The 17,565-nt window shown below is 34.6% G+C and overlaps 2 protein-coding genes and 1 pseudogene across 2 annotated transcripts; 2 read left to right on the top strand and 1 right to left on the bottom strand.

Moving 5' to 3' along the window:
* The first annotated feature begins 3,313 nt into the window (after window positions 1-3,313).
* LOC139883359 (uncharacterized) lies at window positions 3,314-5,385 on the top strand (annotated as a pseudogene).
* A 1,755-nt stretch (window positions 5,386-7,140) lies between these two features.
* LOC139883365 (kinesin-like protein KIN-7O) lies at window positions 7,141-15,086 on the top strand. Its single transcript, XM_071867549.1, is given in 35 exon segments — window positions 7,141-7,267; window positions 7,369-7,458; window positions 7,578-7,696; window positions 7,804-7,917; window positions 8,004-8,085; window positions 8,242-8,309; window positions 8,390-8,467; window positions 8,573-8,718; window positions 8,807-8,909; window positions 9,092-9,172; window positions 9,344-9,412; window positions 9,535-9,594; window positions 9,677-9,838; window positions 10,030-10,086; window positions 10,379-10,607; window positions 10,718-10,782; window positions 10,864-11,010; window positions 11,148-11,219; window positions 11,221-11,253; window positions 11,339-11,419; window positions 11,578-11,700; window positions 11,875-11,988; window positions 12,088-12,174; window positions 12,266-12,413; window positions 12,416-12,468; window positions 12,564-12,749; window positions 12,876-13,082; window positions 13,211-13,300; window positions 13,390-13,530; window positions 13,823-13,920; window positions 14,030-14,162; window positions 14,258-14,368; window positions 14,510-14,623; window positions 14,697-14,768; window positions 14,853-15,086. Coding segments are annotated over 35 exon segments (3,894 nt in total).
* A 526-nt stretch (window positions 15,087-15,612) lies between these two features.
* Window positions 15,613-17,327, bottom strand: LOC139883360 (uncharacterized). The gene is made up of 7 exons (XM_071867545.1): window positions 17,061-17,327; window positions 16,860-16,952; window positions 16,618-16,762; window positions 16,410-16,520; window positions 16,219-16,301; window positions 16,064-16,121; window positions 15,613-15,692 (listed from the first exon to the last, which is right to left on the bottom strand). Exons 1-7 carry the CDS (start codon window positions 17,325-17,327, stop codon window positions 15,613-15,615), a joined length of 837 nt encoding a protein of 278 aa, XP_071723646.1.
* Window positions 17,328-17,565: the final 238 nt, after the last annotated feature.

The raw sequence follows: 17,565 nt of genomic DNA, 5'->3' as shown, positions 1-17,565 counted from the left end.
AAATAAAAGAATTAGAGAAAATATAGTGTAGTATAATTTTGTTAGGAATATGTTTTTAAATAATAGATAGGAAATTTATTAGGAATAAAATTTTTACATTAAAAAAAGTAATTGGTAGAATTTTATTAGAAATCATTACGTTTTATTGTGTTTTGATTTCCTAATTAGAATAAGAAAAAAAATAACACCATTGACTAAAAATTATAACTTAAAACTTAATTAAATTCAAAATTTTAAAATATATATTTTAAATTATTATTAATTAATAAAACATCATGTGTCGAATATTGATTCGACAATAAAATTTATAATTAAAATAAATTTAAAATTAAAAAATCTCGCGATTATAAATAAGATCTTAAATACCGATTAAATGTGCTCATTCTAATGTCACTCACGAACTTACTTTAATTAGGTAATTTAAATTTTCGGTGATTTCTTTTCATTCTTTAAAAATATGTTTATAGTCGACTAAGAATAAGAATTACCAGTGACTATTCGCGAGCGATATTGATCGTCGAGCGTTGGTATACACACGTTCGTTGATGATATCTATCTGCATGTAATTAAGAAGCTATTAATGAAGTCATTAGTCACGTGACATACTAGTATTTTTTTTTTTGAAAGTACATACTAGTAATTTAAGATTAGGTTATGTCCACCCACTGAATAATAATGATGATGATAATAATAATAGTAATAATGCACCCACTTTCAGGAGCCAATAAATATGTATATATAGTACAATTCTCTCTTACAAAAATATCTTCGCAGTCGATGGCCATCCTCAGACATAAACTTATATAGATTCCTATAAATAAAAAACCTACGATTTTTTTATTTTTTATTTTTTTTATAAGGTTGCAGAATGTACTCCACATGTATAGCATTTATTTATACCTTACCTTAATTAAATTCAAGTTGATCAGTCCCAATGATGCCACGTTCGATCAGTTGTGTTATTGCATGGTAAATTCTCTATTTTAATTCTAGTATTATATATATTTATTTCACAAAATCAATGGAAACTGAAAAAAAAATATCAATGGGCTGTTAGGTTCTTCTTGTCTGTATTTACGTTGCATTGAGTTTGAAAAGATGAATTAAAAAACCAAAATGATTGTAATTATTGGAAGATGACTCGACTACACCCTTAATTAAAATAAGACTTTATTCAACCAAGCAAATTGCATAAGACTTCGGTTTTTTTTTTTAATGCAAAAGACTTTCGTTTTCTAGAAACGAAATAGCTAAAGTCTTACTAAAAAATAAAATAAAATCTATGAGTACCCTAATTTCGTTTTCAAAATAACGACTTTCGATTTTTAAAAAGGACCCAATATTTTTTTTTCGATAATCAAAAGGACCCGATATTTTTTTTTTTCAATATTAGCATATATACAATCTTCAAAAAAAATTAGCCTACACAGTATGCATGAACACTCGTATCTTGCATTAGTATAGAGTATAGACGGACGTACGGATGAGGTATCTTGCATTAGTATAGACGGACGGATGAGAAATCTAGCCGTCAATTTAAGCCATATTATATGTAAATTAATGTACTATAGAAATACCAATAAATCACAATTTCATTGTTAAACTTATCGAATATAATATATCAAAATATATAGTATAAGATCAAAATATCATATATAATATTTTTAATAAATAAATTATATATTTTCTATAAATATTTAATTTATATCGCATTACGATTTTTTTAGATAAAAAATAATTTAATTTTAAAAAATTTATTTTAATTATTCATATTTTGTTATTTTAATTTTTTTTAATTACTCATTATAAAAAAGTATTAAAATTATTATAAGTATATATCTTTCTTTATTATAATAAATAAACTTTTTTTTAATTTATATTACGACAATAATATTGATAACCTTTTAAATCATAGCTCCTGCTGCTCTCCCAACTTCTACTCACCATAGATCCATCTCTAGAGAGACTAATATAGTATGATGAATTCGCCTTTATATTAGATTTTTTCACTTGTTTTTAATTTTGTCTCTTATCTGATTTATTTACTTCACTATCAAAAACAATCACTGATTTATTTTTTCGGCAAATATCTAATTTTATTTAGAAGTTCGTGGCAACTAGTGCAGGCGGACCTTTTGTTTCTTGCATTAACATTTTTATCTTATTATTATTGCTCCAATAAAGAGTAGCTACTAAAGTCAAAATTTTCGAAAATATAATAAAGTAGTAGTAGTAATAAAAAAACAAAAAATTAGCAAACAAAAGTAGTGGCTCAGAGTATGATTTATTTTTAGTCTGGGCCCCAGTGGAAGAAATCGAGTGGGTCCCATAGCTGCGTTACACGGTAATGGGCCGGATACGGACGATGGTTTTTTTGCTGACGTGGTGGATTACAATAGCCTTCGTCGTATGCCACATCTGCACTCATTATTTCGTTCCTTTGTCTTTTAGCCATTGCTTGCAATATACACACCTTAACGACTCTTACATACGAGCAATAGCTCCTTAAACTATTTAATTTCATATTTGACTCCTTAACGAAAATCAATTATACTTGCACCTACAAGATATCTTTTTATCACAACGATATAAACCATTTATATCGATTCAAATATTCAATAGAATAAAAAATGACATTGAAGAATTGAATTATTGACTTTAGAATGTGAAAATAATGTAGCTGATGTCACACGTGAATCAATTTTTTTTCTAGAATATTTTTACGTCTTCTTGTAAAAATGTTCAATGCTCATAAAGTCTTCTCGACTATTATTCAAACAATTTAATAACACATGTATATTGGACCTATTTATGAATCGTGAACTACCAATTTCGATCCATCAACTTCCTGTTCTAGTTCAATATAAAATTAGTAAATTTTAATTTCTTTTTTACTTTTACACTAATGCATGAAGCATCATTCCGTGATGTTGAACCACCACTACGAGAAAGAAAGTAGGCAAAAATAATTAAATAGAGAAGAAGAATATAATCTCCACATTAAAAAACATCCATCTCGATGAAAATGACTCAAATGTCGGGGACATTTTCATTACAAATAAAAGAATACAAGGGTTAATAAATGCTTTTTTATTAGTTTAAGGGCTAATAAAGACTTAAAGTAAAGATGATGGGTGAAACTGTCATAACGAAGAAATTCCAATTTTTCCAGTGCCTATTTAAAAACCAGACTGAACCAACAATCAGTGAAACTCAAGTTCCAAGAAAAATAAAAACCAGAAACGAATTGTAATCCTGCCAAAGCAAAGGAGAAGAAGTATCTGGGAATGTGCATGCATCATTTTCATCATCAATGGCCTTGAGAAGCAAAATCTCCAGACTCCTCTTATCTTCTTCTTCTTCCCCGTCATCATCATCATTCACTCCAGTATCCAACATCGTTTCTCGGATCCGGGTCGACCCGTTTTCGTCTTCCGCCGTGGCCACGGCAGCGGTGAGCAAGGAATCTCCGTTGGAGATATGGGGAGCCAAGGATTATCTAGATTACAGAAAATCTCTATATGGAGAAATCACTCATAAGGCTTTGCTTGTTGATGCTGTTGGAACCCTTGTTATTCCTTCTCAACCCATGGCCTCAGGTCTTCCTTCTCTTCTCAGTGTTTTTGTTTGTTTGCTTGTTATGAACATGTGTTTTACTAATTTTTATGGCATTTGAAGTATATTGGTTTACAGTATATTCATTTTCCCTCCAATTTCAACCAATTTTATTCATTTGGGTTATGAATTTACTGTATTTGTTACTTTTTGTGTTGTTCTTAATTCATATGACTCGATTTGATGCTTATGCGTATTGTTTTGGGGTATTTGTGCAGATATATAGAGAGATAGGGGAGAAATACGGAGTGGCATATACAGAATCAGAGATTTTGAACAGATACAGGTGGGCATATCAGCAACCATGGGGTAGATCTCGTCTCAGGTATAAAACTTTTCTGTTTTCATTCCTTTGGTTTCCTTTTTCTTTTGTATAATCATTTGTTGCATAGTTTCCATGAGAACAATTTTGTTGATTTCAAAATTCCCCAGCTTTAGTGGAGAGAAGAAAAGTAAAGTTAAAGAAAGGACCACCTTTTCATGTGTATATAATGTCCACTTGTTTAGTGAGATAAATGATTGTCATCTTTTTCCTTTTTTGGTTGGATAAAGATTTGGTGGTTTGTTGATTGCTGTCTTCTACAGTATTGTATTATGACCTGGTAAAAAATCTGCATATTCACAAGTGAAATCTGACTGGAAATCTGTATTCTCTTGTGTGATTCTCGGAATTTTTGGTGTATTCCTTCATTGGTTCTCCAGTAATGTGAATATTGTCTTTGTCATAGATATGTCAATGATGGGAAACCCTTTTGGCAATATATTGTCAGTTCGTCCACGGGCTGCTCAGATTCTCAGTATTTTGAAGAACTATATAACTACTATACCACCAATAAGGTAAGATTCATTAGTCTTTAAACTTTCACCTTTTATAGTGACTTATGTTTGTGGGATAAAATAAGATCTTAACCAAACTTTTGTTTTGAAGGCTTGGCACCTTTGTGATCCTGAAGCCGAGAAGGTATTTCAGGCTCTTAGAAAAGCAGGTGTGAAAATAGCCGTTGTATCGAACTTTGATACTCGTCTGAGACCTGTCTTGCGTGCTTTGAATTGTGAACACTGGTTTGATGCCATTGCGTGTTCTGCTGAAGTAAGTCTTCACAATTATTTAAGTAATTCTGTATGTCGCCACTTCCAAGTCCAACTTTGTGCTTATTTTTGTTTTGTTTTCCCTTTTCTTTTAAAAAATAGGTTGCAGCAGAAAAACCAAATCCAACAATATTTCTCAAAGCTTGCGATTTACTGGAGTGAAACCTGAGGATGCTGTACATGTTGGGGATGATCGTAGAAACGATTTATGGGGTGCCAGAGACGCTGGTTGTGATGCCTGGCTTTGGGGAAGTGATGTCCAATCGTTCAAGGAGGTAATTAATGCTCTTAATTAAATAATTCATGTTGACTTTGAAAATTCTGGATTTTGTCCAGTCCTTTATGGAGGCAGGCAGTCTCTTATTTTCCAACTTCAATTAATTCAATTTTGGCAAGATAGGAGATGAGTGTTGTGCAGAGTGAATGTGGAGTGCCCTTGTTTGTTTTCAATCTGCAAAAGGTTTATATATAATTCAAGATGGAATTCCTCTGTATAATGTTATCCCATGACTATTTTCGGATTTTGGCTTAAACACATGGCTAAAATATTGTTATGCCAATAATAATAATATGACATTACTAGATGCAGCTGACTCATGGTCAATGTGACATTTCTTGAATTAGTTTCCTTGTCTTGGTTGTGTGATACAGGTTGCTCAAAGAATCGGAGTCAAGGTTTGACATACAAGGTTCTACTAGTAGTCAACTAACCATCTTGGAGGAGGACGGTTTCGATCTTGTACAGCTTTCTTTAGCTTTTTTTTGTAAGAGGCTGTTGTATATTCTTCTGTTTTTCTAATCTGTATGCTTGTGTGTGTGAGAGAGAGAATGAAAGGCAGGCTACGATGCTATGACTGGAATGTCAGATAAATAAATTCCACGAATTCAGATCTTTCAATCATCATTTCTCACTCTGGGAGTTGACTTGTTGTTTGTACCTTTGTTCTTAGAGTAATTCTTGTCCTGAATCGTCCTTCTAAATATAATGTGGGGAAAGACTTTCATTTCGCCATTGATTGTGTTCCAAGATTTCCTATGCTAGAGAAGTAGCAAAACCAGCAAAACAATTTCAGTAAAACCACAATTACTGGTTCGTAAAAGTAGCAGCATGAAACAAACATTCAAGCGGATTATGTAGAGTAGTATCTCTCTATTATTATACCAACGATAACTATGCTAGGACGAATGGAGTATTTCATTTTTATAATACTACTTCCGTCTCAAAATAGATGCAAATTTTTACATGCAATTTGCATTGAAAAATTTACATCTATTTTGGGACGGAGGTAGTATATATTTTTGGATGTTAACATGGGATTTCATTGATCAATCAGAATCGGCAATAGGATACAAGGAGAGAGGCGACCGGCCTCTCCATTTCATTCTTAAATTAACAAGTGAATGAGTGAGAGGATTGTTTTTCCTAGGAGTGTACAAAAACTTGCAAAATGTAAAGCCTAATGCAAACTATTTAATCATTAGTATTATTTCCTACAAGACAAAAACCAACAGTTTGAGTAGCTGGTTTCGTTGATGACAACCAGGGCGTCTGATTCAAAGAGAACTCTAGAAATTTCGACTGATTGAGCCAAATAAATCCCATGGAGAATTGCAGTTGCTTCAGCTAAATAAATATCTGGTATACCATCCACATATGCAAATTGGCAGCAAAGTACTTCAGCCAAATAAAGCTTACCTATACCCCATTTGTTTAAATTCGAGAAGATGGCCGCGTCGCAATTGACTTTAACGATGCCTTCAGGAGGACGAGCCCAATTCCTAGTCCTATTTTGGTTTGTAAGAAGATGTTGCTTAGACCTGGACGAAACAGAATGGAGCTCGGCTATGTTCTGGCGCGCAATAGAGACAAGAGAGTTGGGCATGGAACAAATAGAGTCGGACCACGCTTTGTTTCTGACTATATACTCTCCAGCTTGAAGCTGACCAGATTTTTTATCAAAGCATTCCATACAATACAAGGAGCTAAATAAACCATCGTCTTGCATCGATTTAAACGAATACAACTGCCTCTTTCTAAATTCCAGAACCATCCAACAAAGTGGTCACGTTTGGAAGTTGACCTGAAGCTCGCAGTTTCTTGAAAAACTTCTTTCTTCGTCTACTTCAAAGCGAAATAGACAAAAAACGAAGCCAAGTTATGTTGACAATATTGACATAGCAAGTACCGGTAAGGTTTATTTTGACCAATTCGAAAATAGTAGGGGTTTAATAAGACTAAAATATAATTGAAGGGTCAAAGAAGTCGAAATGGGTAAACATTAAGGGTAAAAGATTAATTTACGCGCGTCACTCCCAGTCTTCTTCACTTTCTTCCGAATCCGGCGCCTGTAGAAGTTAGTAAAACAAAAATATACTTAGGCGGGAGTTTTCAAAAAGGCGTCTTCTCAGTTTTGTCGAAGAAGAAGAAGAGCCAAAATGGACCGAATCCACGTTGCTGTTCGATCGAGACCGCTTTCCATAGAAGATGCAAGGACGAGTCCATGGAGAATCTCCGGCAACTCCATTTTCCCACAAAACAATCCATCCTCCAAGTTTGATTTCGGTACCTCTCTCAAATCTCAGTCTCACCCTGTCCCTTTGTTCCGTAGTTTTAAAAGTTCCCGTCTATTAATTTTTAATTTGGGACGAAAATTGTTTTTTTAGATCGGATTTTCAGTGAAGATTGTAAGACAGCTCAAGTTTATGAAGCTCGTACGAAAGAGATTGTCGCTGCTGCTGTCGGTGGATTTAATGGTGCTGTTTTCTTGAGCTATTGAGAACTTTGCCTATTAATTCCATTTCCACTGTACTTTAATTTAACAAAATCGGCTCACACTAGTTTCTGGATTCTATATTTTTGAAATTTGTTGCAGGCACGGTTTTTGCTTATGGTCAAACAAACAGCGGGAAAACGCATACAATGCGTGGCTCTGGTGCTGAACCTGGCGTTATACCACTGGCGGTACACGATTTATTTAACATTTTACAAGAGGTAGTATGAGTTTTAAAAATTTGTTATTCTGATGTCTCTTCAAAAGTTTACATGTTTCGTGAAAGCAACTGGAAATATTTGATATGTTTGATTACATGTTCTTCTAGGACGTTGATCGAGAGTTTCTTCTGCGGATGTCATATATGGAGATCTATAATGAGGAAATAAATGATTTGTTGGCTCCCGAGCACCGGAAATTGCAGATTCATGAAAGTCTCGAGGTACTTAAGTTCCTTCATTATCTTTACTTTCATTTCGTTGAATGAAGATATTGACTGACTAGTATATTGTACCTTTGTAATTGTAGCGAGGTATACATGTTGCTGGCTTACGAGAAGCAATTGTCTCATCCCCTCAGCAAGTCCTTGATTTCATGGAGTTCGGAGAAAGTGCGTATTATATTTCTTTTTTGGTGCTTTATGTTTGTTTTAAATAATCATTTAAAAGAATTATTTTGTTTCTTAAATGGGAAATGGTGTGTCAATAATCATGCCTCTTTACATTTGATTGTGAAATTACACTTACTCATTCCTTTTCAAATTCAGCTCATCGGCATATTGGTGAGACCAATATGAACTTGTACAGCAGTAGATCCCACACAATTTTCCGCATGGTATGTTTGTTTATAGTTCTTTGATTTCATAATGGGATATTTTTAGATCTGCGTTTGGCTTATAAGTTTTAGTTGAATAGATTATTGAGAGTCGGGAAAAAACTGAAGATGAAGTCAATGGTGGTGGTTCTTGTGATGCTGTTCGTGTTTCCGTTCTGGTATGTGATTCCCAAAGGTCCAAGATATTGTATATATTATTGTCTTTAAATTTGTTCGTCGTGGATTTACCTTTCCTCTTATATTATTTCTGGCTGGATTTCTAGAACTTAGTGGATCTTGCTGGTTCAGAACGAGCTGCAAAAACTGGTGCTGAAGGTGTGAGGCTCAAAGAGGGCTCACATATCAACAAGAGCTTGATGACCCTTGGAACTGTGATTAAAAAACTGAGTGAAGGTGCAGAAAGTCAGGGGTAGGTTCAGTGTCCACTCACTAGCTATGTCGTATCATTTTTCTTTTCTTTTCTGTATGAAGTCATTTTTTTGAAATATTTGATGCAGGGGCCATGTTCCATATCGAGATAGCAAACTTACACGTATTTTGCAGCCAGCTTTGGGTGGCAATGCAAATACTGCTATAATTTGCAATATCACATTGGCTCAGGTATCATCCCAATATGTGATTCTGAAATTCTTTATGGACTTAATTTCATTCGTGGAATCGTGGGCTATTACCTATGACGTTTTAATTTAATGCTGTTGTCATTTGTTTGTTGCAATTCTTGTGAATCACATTACTGATCGTTTGTTAGAATTGGGTCTTTATTAGCTGAATTTTGATTGCAGATTCATGCTGATGAGACAAAAAGCAGTCTTCAGTTTGCAAGCAGAGCATTACGTGTCACAAATTATGCTCATGTGAATGAGGTTTTTCTCTACTTGCTCTCCTCTTTCCAGTTTTAGTTTTGCCTAAATTGTTGCATTGATTTCAAATGATTTAAAATGTTTTAATAATTTATCTCATTTGGCATTGCATATGGATCTCCATTGCCTCTCATGCGTTGTTAATTTTGGAGTTAACTTGTTTCTTTCTGTCAGATTTTAACAGATGCTGCTCTGTTGAAACGTCAAAAGAAAGAAATTGAGGATCTTCGAGCCAAACTACAGGTATGTTTATTGTTTTGTTTCTTTGAACACAGCCAGAACCCTAATGTAAAATAGTCTTGGAATAATGTTTATGGAAGCTCAGTATTGTTTACTTGTTTATTATTATTCTTTCTTGTTATCAGGGTTCTCATTCAGAACATTTTGAAAGAGAGATCCTTAATTTGCGGAATATGTTGCTACAGGTATGGCTTAGAATATTCAGTTGATGTTTGTGGTATACGTGGCTTATACTTTATGTGACAAAAAAAAAAAAATGTTTCTTAGTCTGAACTAGAGAGGGAGCGCATTGCATCGGAGTTAGAAGAAGAAAAGAAAGCTCAAGCCGAGCATGAGAAATTAATGCAAGAGCAAGCAAAGAAAATTGAAAACTTGAGTTCAATGGTTTTATACTCAAGCAGAGATGAAAGCCGTGACCAGTTAAAAAAGGTCAGTGGTCAGTTCAATGGTTCCAATCTACTTGAAGATTGATATGATGGATATTGTGTCGAACTTGAATGTGTGTTTTTTGTTGTCTTTCAAATACTTTATATCTATCTTTTCTTCTTGTCATTACTGTTTTCAGAATCTTTCTGCTTAGCTATCTTTGAAATGTCCATAATTGCTTTTTAATGTGGCAGAATAAGAGGCGGGTTACATGGTGCCCTGGTAATCTCTTGCGTGGGACTGCTGAAGAGGTAGTTTGTCTTGTATCATTTCTCTAATGAGTTGTTTTATTTAGTTAATGATTTACAGCAATAAAGATCTAGTTTTAAGTTCACTAAAGCCAATTATATTTATAGTCAGAAAATCCCTCATCTATAGGAGATTGGTATTCATTAGTTATGAGCATTGACTATATATAATTTGGTCGATGTGGTCCGTAGTGATTAATCATAATGATTAAGCCAAAGTTCTTGGAAACTTAATAACTTGTTGAGGCAGATATTTTTTCTTCCAGTAGATGACTCAGTCACGTTGTGCTCCTAGGTGTCAAAGAATTCTGCTGTGAAATCAGTTAGACCTGGGCGTGTCAGTGGACCACTCCTAGCTTTTGACACATTGATGGAAACTGAAGTCGAGGAAGATGCATGCATGAAAGACGAAGATAATAAAAGTCTTGCAAGGGATGACTGTACTTTACCTGATCCTTGTGCTCTCGTGCATGTCACAAACAGGCGAAAAAATCCAGTCAAGAAGAAATGCTTATCCATGGTTTGTTCTGTTTCCTGTTACTTCAGATGCATGCTAATGAAATTTTGGATTACTAACAAGTTTATGTATATCAGGGGGACAGTGAATTAACGGACTTACATCATAAATATCAAGGGGACAGTGACTTAAAGGACTTACTAGCAGAGTATGAAAATTTGCTCGTGAAATCTGAAACTGAGGTATTATTCTTTCTTGGAGCCATCATATCAGCGTTATTTATTTCTAGTTTACTATCTATCAATAATTTGTTTATCATGCAGAAAACTATGAGTGAGATACAAATTGATTGCTTGAAAAGAAAGTTGGCTGAGGCTGGCTGCATTAATGATGAGGAATATAAAGACAGTTCTGTCTGCACCCATGGAAATTCAGAGGCTATTTTAGTGATCAAGCAACTGCAAGAGAAGGTTTTTCTTTAAGTTTCCCCCCAAAAATCCTTAGTTTGGAGTACACAAAATTTTATCTACTGGTACCAGTCCTACTGCATGCAACCATAATTTATATGATTGTCCTTTGCTATTTCTACTTGCTGGCTACGTGACAGATTAAGGTGTTAGAGATGGAGAAGTCATCCGGCCAACAAAATTTAGATAGTGTTCTTGAGCTAGCCACTGAGGCAGAATGTTTGTGCGCAGGAGACATTTAAATCGGTAATTTTAGTTAATGCCAATAAGAGTAAAGATTCATTGTTTATTATTTGATCTGGTAGGGAGCATGAGTTTTACAATTTTACAGCTGCATGAAGAGCTTCGACTTGCACGAGAGGAGGCTAGGGTCGCCTGTCAACAACTTGCTTCTGGCCAATCTGAAGTAACAGTTAACGTATGCATCTTTTGCTTCTGTTAACCGACTGAAAATCTCTCTTATTTCTGATTCTAAATATGCTAACAATGTTTATCTCTGTCTGAATGCACTCATTATCCAACATCACGAAACTGATTTAGAATTTCACTTTCTAAAATGATCATGGTTAGCAGTCAATTGATGTTGACGACATAATATCTGAAGTTCATAACTCTAAAGAAGTAGTCGAGAGCGTCTCATTGCTTCTGGATGATGCTTTCCACAGTCTTTCTATCATATATGACATGTTCACTGTAAGTTCACGAGTTTTTGCAAATCATTACTTAAAACTATTTTTTTGCTACAGAAATTAATTTTCTCAATCCTTAAGCTGCCAACTTTATGTCATTTTGTCCTATTTCTTGGGACTTTATTTGATGCATAAACCACTATTTATCTTTAATTATAATTTATACTTATTAATGCAGGAGGTGAAAGCTGAGATGAGCCAATGTTCTGAAGAACAAAAATCAATCATAGGTGACTATGAAAAATTATGTTGTTGCGTGAAAAGCCAAGTTCTGGATCTTCAGAACGAGAAGGTATCTTATTACATAAATAATTCTTTTTTATTGGTAGATATTCTGATCAATCTTCAAATGTATATGCGTAAATTAAGAGTTCCATTATTGGCATTGCAGCATCTTCTCTACAACAAATATGCTGATTTGCAGAAAGAGATGGAAGAACTAAGAGTAGATGCTCAAAATCAAGAAGCTTCCCTGACAGTAGGCTATTTACTTCTTTGTCTGATTTGTTTCAATCTGCATGTTTTGCGCCTGAAATGACCATCCTGACAGCTACGCTGTTTCTTGGCAGGTGGTTGCTGAGCAACATGATGCGGAAAAAGCTGAACTTCTTTATCATATTCAAATTCTCGAGAGGGACATTCAATCTCTATCATCCAATTCAATGGCCAAGGAAAAGGAATACTTGAGGAAAGACCTTGAGAAAACAAAGACGAAACTGAAGAGACAGAATCTAAGTTAAAGAATGCTATCCAAGATAGAACCAAGCTTGAGGTGTCATCATAACTGCATGGACAACATTTTTTGGCTTTCAGTTTAGTGATCTGTATGATTCAACATATTGATACACTTTTTTCTTCCTTTTGTAGGGTGAGAAAGCATGTGCTGATAGAGAGGTTAAACGCCTGCACAGTCAGAAGACACTTCTTGAGCGGGATATTAGCAAACGTGATTCATTTGCTGGTAGGAGACGAGATTCGGTTGCTGACAGTCACAGAGGGTCAAAACTGTTTGACCCCAGGAGGACAAAGGGTTCTTTTGACCAGACAATGCAGGTTCTTACTGTTTGCATCAATCTAGTAGTTGTTTTAGGACGTCAGTCTCCCTTTCTGCCAAAAGGATATTCGTTTTCTTGTGAATCTTTTAATTTCTTTCTGTTTGTTGCCCTCTCTGTCATTTAGGATGAGTACAAGAAACTAGAAGTTCTTGTCTTTGAAATGGAGACAGCTATTGCCTCTTTGGAAGAGGAATTAGCAGCTTCCAACCAAGAAAAGGAAGAGGTTAAAGCCAGAAATGAAGATTTGGTCATGGAGTTGGATGGCCTGTCGGAAAAGTTTAGTGAATCAAGTTCTGAATTCTTTAACCTGCAGGAAGAGATCTCATCACTTGTAAGTCTTTCTTCATTTCATACTCACAGTTAACTGGTTTGTAAGCTTTTGTTGGTATTGTGATTTGTCAAGATTTTTGGCTTCTTTTTTCTGCGCTGATGTTATTATGTGTGTTATTTTCTCTCCAGAGGTATAAGTTGGAGGAATCTGATTTGAATCGTGAGAAATTGGAAAGCTCTATTGAGAAATTGCTGGAAGAAAAGGAAGAACTGAAAATGGTAACTTGTTTTCTTTAGCTGATCTGCTGTTTTGATTTGCTTTCTCTTTGTGTATCATTGGTTCTCATGTTTTGCCTCTGAATTTGCAGCAACTTACTGATTCTCTCTTGGAAATAGAGGAGGAAAAGGCTATATGGAGTGCAAAGGAAAAGGCTTCAATTGAAGCCATAGAAGAAAAATCAAGGGAGTACAATGCAGAGATTACGACATTGTCAAAGGAAATATTAGAGGTACACATTCAATATCTACTTTCAACTAGTCTATTTGCAATTTCCTTACTGCTGAATTTATCACCATGAAAAAGAAAATAAGAAAAAGAAATATATCAAAGAGCCGCTTAAGATTATAATGCTTGCTATATGTGGAATTAGTTGTTCCACCTTATTGAAACATGCTTCTGACAAGAACATGTTAATAAATTTATATATTTTAAAGTCATCTTGTCTTTCTATTTAATTTTTTGTAATTGAACATTTGTTATTGCTGAGCTCTGATTTTGGAGATAAACTTGCTAAATTCAAGGTGAGGGATCAACTGCACTCTTATGAAGACGAGTACAAGATCCTCAGGGAAACATTGGATAGTTGCGAGGAGGAGGTGAAGTTGGAGAAAAATTGCAGGTTTTTTTCCCTTTATCCTTTCTTGTAGTTGTTTTCTCTGGGTTTGAATCTTTGTCGTAAACTATTTATTTAGTCTAATAATATAATGATTGTCTGTAATGTGTGGCAGGATGGAGCAGTCTGTAGAGATTGATCGACTCACACATGAGTTAGAAAATGCTGAAACTGAGCGTATACAATCTCAGGAAGTAAGCTATATACCTTTGTCTTTTGACACATCTACTTTTTTTTAACTGCCTGCTGTATTTAACTTGCTCATATATTTTCTGGTGTAAATGACTATTCTTCCTCAAAGATGTTGGACACAAAGTCGGATGAGCTTTGCCGTTGTTCTGAGAAGGTGGATGCGCTTGAGAAGGAGCTTATCTCTCTCAGCAAAGAAAGGGACGATCTTCTGGTTTGTGTCAGAGAGTTGGATGGAAAATCAGATCCGTCAAATGACATTCAGGTTTTGTATCTGTTTGGATGCATTATTCAGACCAAACTTGAAAACTACAGCAGACTACCATATCCTACAAATTCGTAATAAAGTACTTGTTTTGTTTTAAGATTCGTGAATTTTAACCCAACATTCTCACTTTCTTGACAGAATGTTAGGAGCCAGCTCCTTATCATGACAGAGGAAAGAAATAAATTGGCAACAAATATGGCAGAACAAAGGCATACCGAAGTTGAGCTAGTTAGAAAACAATGTGAAGATGAGGTATGTGGATATTGTTATTTTTTCTCGTTTGCTCGGGGAATAATTGGATGCTAAGATGACTATTTACTGTCAGCTATTGAGTGCTAAACTTCAAATACAAGAACTGACAGATCAAATTTCCAGCAATGAAGTGAAGACACACATGGTAAGTCAATATTATGACTTTTCGACATATGATATGTGTAGTATTTTGAGAATTTTATCAGCTTACTTTTTTTTCTTTGGGTAGGATAAGATTGAGAGCGGAAAGGAACAAGCAAAGGTTAGAATGAGACTTAGAGGAACAAAGAATAAGCTAGAAGCTATTCAACATCGATATAGACAAGCTGTGGACGAGTCGGACATGATGAACAAAAAGTACGCAGAAGCAGCGGCTACTTTAAAGGAACGATTGGCTTCAAAGGGTATTGAAGTCCTTAACCTTAAGAAACAGCTTTCGTTAACAGTTGGCCAACAACATTAATTAGGGGCTGAGGGAGTAGTATTTATTATATAGAATAGTGTTACCACATTGTAAGGTAGCTCATCAAATATGCCATTGTGAACAAAGAAGCTTATTACATGTTTGCAGGTAATTATCTTGTGAAGGAAGAATATATTCATTCGTCCTACATCGTTTACAGTTCGTTATCTTGTGAAGGAAGAATATATTAATCCATCCTTTTTAACTTTTTATTCAGTGACAATTCTACCCCTTGCCTTTAATTTCAGCTAATGTTTAACGGTTGATTTGTGCAGTGACAGTTCAAACCTGAACTGTTATAGTAGAAGTACAACTTATATTTGCAGAAATCTGTAAATCAAATTACTAAAATTTACTTGTTAATCAAAGCTTGTATCTTTCACTAGGTACCAAACCTAAGATGATTAACAATTTATCAAAATTTATACTGTTCAGACATAATTAAATAATACATTCCAGAGGACAAACAAGAGAATGTTAAGTGCCAAAATTGGAGATAAAACAAAATCCCTCGATGAGAATAGGATTATAAGATATCCCATTTATCTGCCAGTGCTAAGCAAATAGATGTGATGCAGAAGGCAGCACTCAACGGGTAACTAGAAACTGCAAAGACAAATATGGCAAAACATGAGATACCAAAATTTTGAGACTATGTAACAAGTTCATGCTATAGCATATAACTAAACAAGTGTTAAATCTTTAAAGAGAATATGGCATTGAAAAAAAAAAAAGAAAAAAGGTTCACACAACAAGGAAATGGAATGAAAAACCATAGCAGAATTGTTAATTTCAATCAGACTTTGCAATGCAACTTTAAAATGCTGGTATGATTTCATGGATTAGAAAATTCAATTTAAATTAATTACTTTTGACTAATGTGATTTTCATAGCTTATATCGTCAGTAACAAAAACAGAAAGTCATAACATATGACAAATACAAGTCATGGACTAAAGCAGTAAAAAATGAACTCACTTGCTATAAAATCATCTGTATAATCTGTCTCCACTTTCCCATGTGCCATTGCACCAACCTGTATTGCATTAACAAATGTATAATCACGGATATAATTTCCAAAAGACTTTAAACAAGGGATCAAAACATAATTTCACAAAAAAATCAGAACATACCACGAACACGAGATCTGTATTGCTGCCGACAGTATCCACATAATTTCGAATTTTAACTAACTTCTCTGAACTAAACGAGAAACCTGCACAGAAAACAATTTTTATTTATTTATTTATTTATTAAAATGAACTAACAGCAGCGGAAAAGTATAGTGAATATATAAAGAAAATAACCCTAAACCAAAACTCACCTATCTTGCGAGAGTTGGGGGGCAAATATTGGGTGACTGGATTCTTGATCATGCGCAAAAGTTTTTCACGCTTACCCACTGCAGTAATGCTCAGTTTTTGTAGAAGTTGCACTGCATGTTACTCAAACGAAAAAAATCAGTTTTTGTATAAGACCTCGGAAACAAAGAATAACGAACAATAAAGGGTTTGAGAGGAATATGAACTTACACATGAGTCCAGAAAACCGCTTGAACGTCCTTGGAATTCGAACATGTGGTTTAACTTCGATAAGGTTACCTTGCTGAGTTTTCACATACACAGCTCGCAGTCGCCCAGCCTTAGCTATTGTACTATCCAAAATAGATAGGAGAGCCTAAAAATACCAATAGCATGGTTATGTTTGGTTCCAAGTAACACAAAAGATTCAAGACAAATACACAAAAACAGAATGGCAGCCTCAGTTTACTAACCTGATGACAAATGTCAGGTCTATAATCAGCAGGGTTTTTCTGGTTTCGCTTCAAGAAATTGGCATGATCGTCCGCATTCAGTAGCTGGTAATTCTGCACAAGTAAAACCTTATTAAATACTACACAAACAAACAGAAAACAGATAAAAATGCAGGGACTAATATTAATACAGAAATCAAACTAGTCTATGAATCGGCAAACCTTTCCAACTTTAGCAACTTCTAAAGAAGCATTCTCCAGAATGAAAATTACTCCGGGTTTTCGAGTGTTTGGATCACTTGGGGCAACTGGGATACCCGATAATTCAGCTGCCTCGACTTCTTCTCCTTTCTCTGCCTTATTGGCTTCTAGAATTTCATCATATTTTTCTTCAGCTACTGTTTCTTCTTGAAAATCCTCTTCCCTATCATATTTCTCCTTCTTCTTTCTGTTCTTCTTGCTCTTTTTCACTCCCAAAGGTCTCACCATCTTTATAGCTCAGGTCCTTCACAAATTACACAAACAGTGTCACAATCACTATAAAAATCACTACTTAACAGAAAAACAAACATTCCCATGGGATAGAAAATATACACAAACGTATTAAAGCAAGTATTTTACTACTGTATAATTTGAAAGCACATAACAAAAAATGGAAAACCCAGTATTAAAAACCATCACTTTAAATGGAAAACCCAGTAATACACACCTGAATCCGAGAAATGAA

The sequence above is a fragment of the Rutidosis leptorrhynchoides genome, unplaced genomic scaffold (genome assembly GCF_046630445.1).
Source record: "Rutidosis leptorrhynchoides isolate AG116_Rl617_1_P2 unplaced genomic scaffold, CSIRO_AGI_Rlap_v1 contig389, whole genome shotgun sequence".
NCBI lineage: Eukaryota > Viridiplantae > Streptophyta > Magnoliopsida > Asterales > Asteraceae > Rutidosis > Rutidosis leptorrhynchoides.
This window is presented reverse-complemented; position numbering and strand designations above follow the sequence as displayed.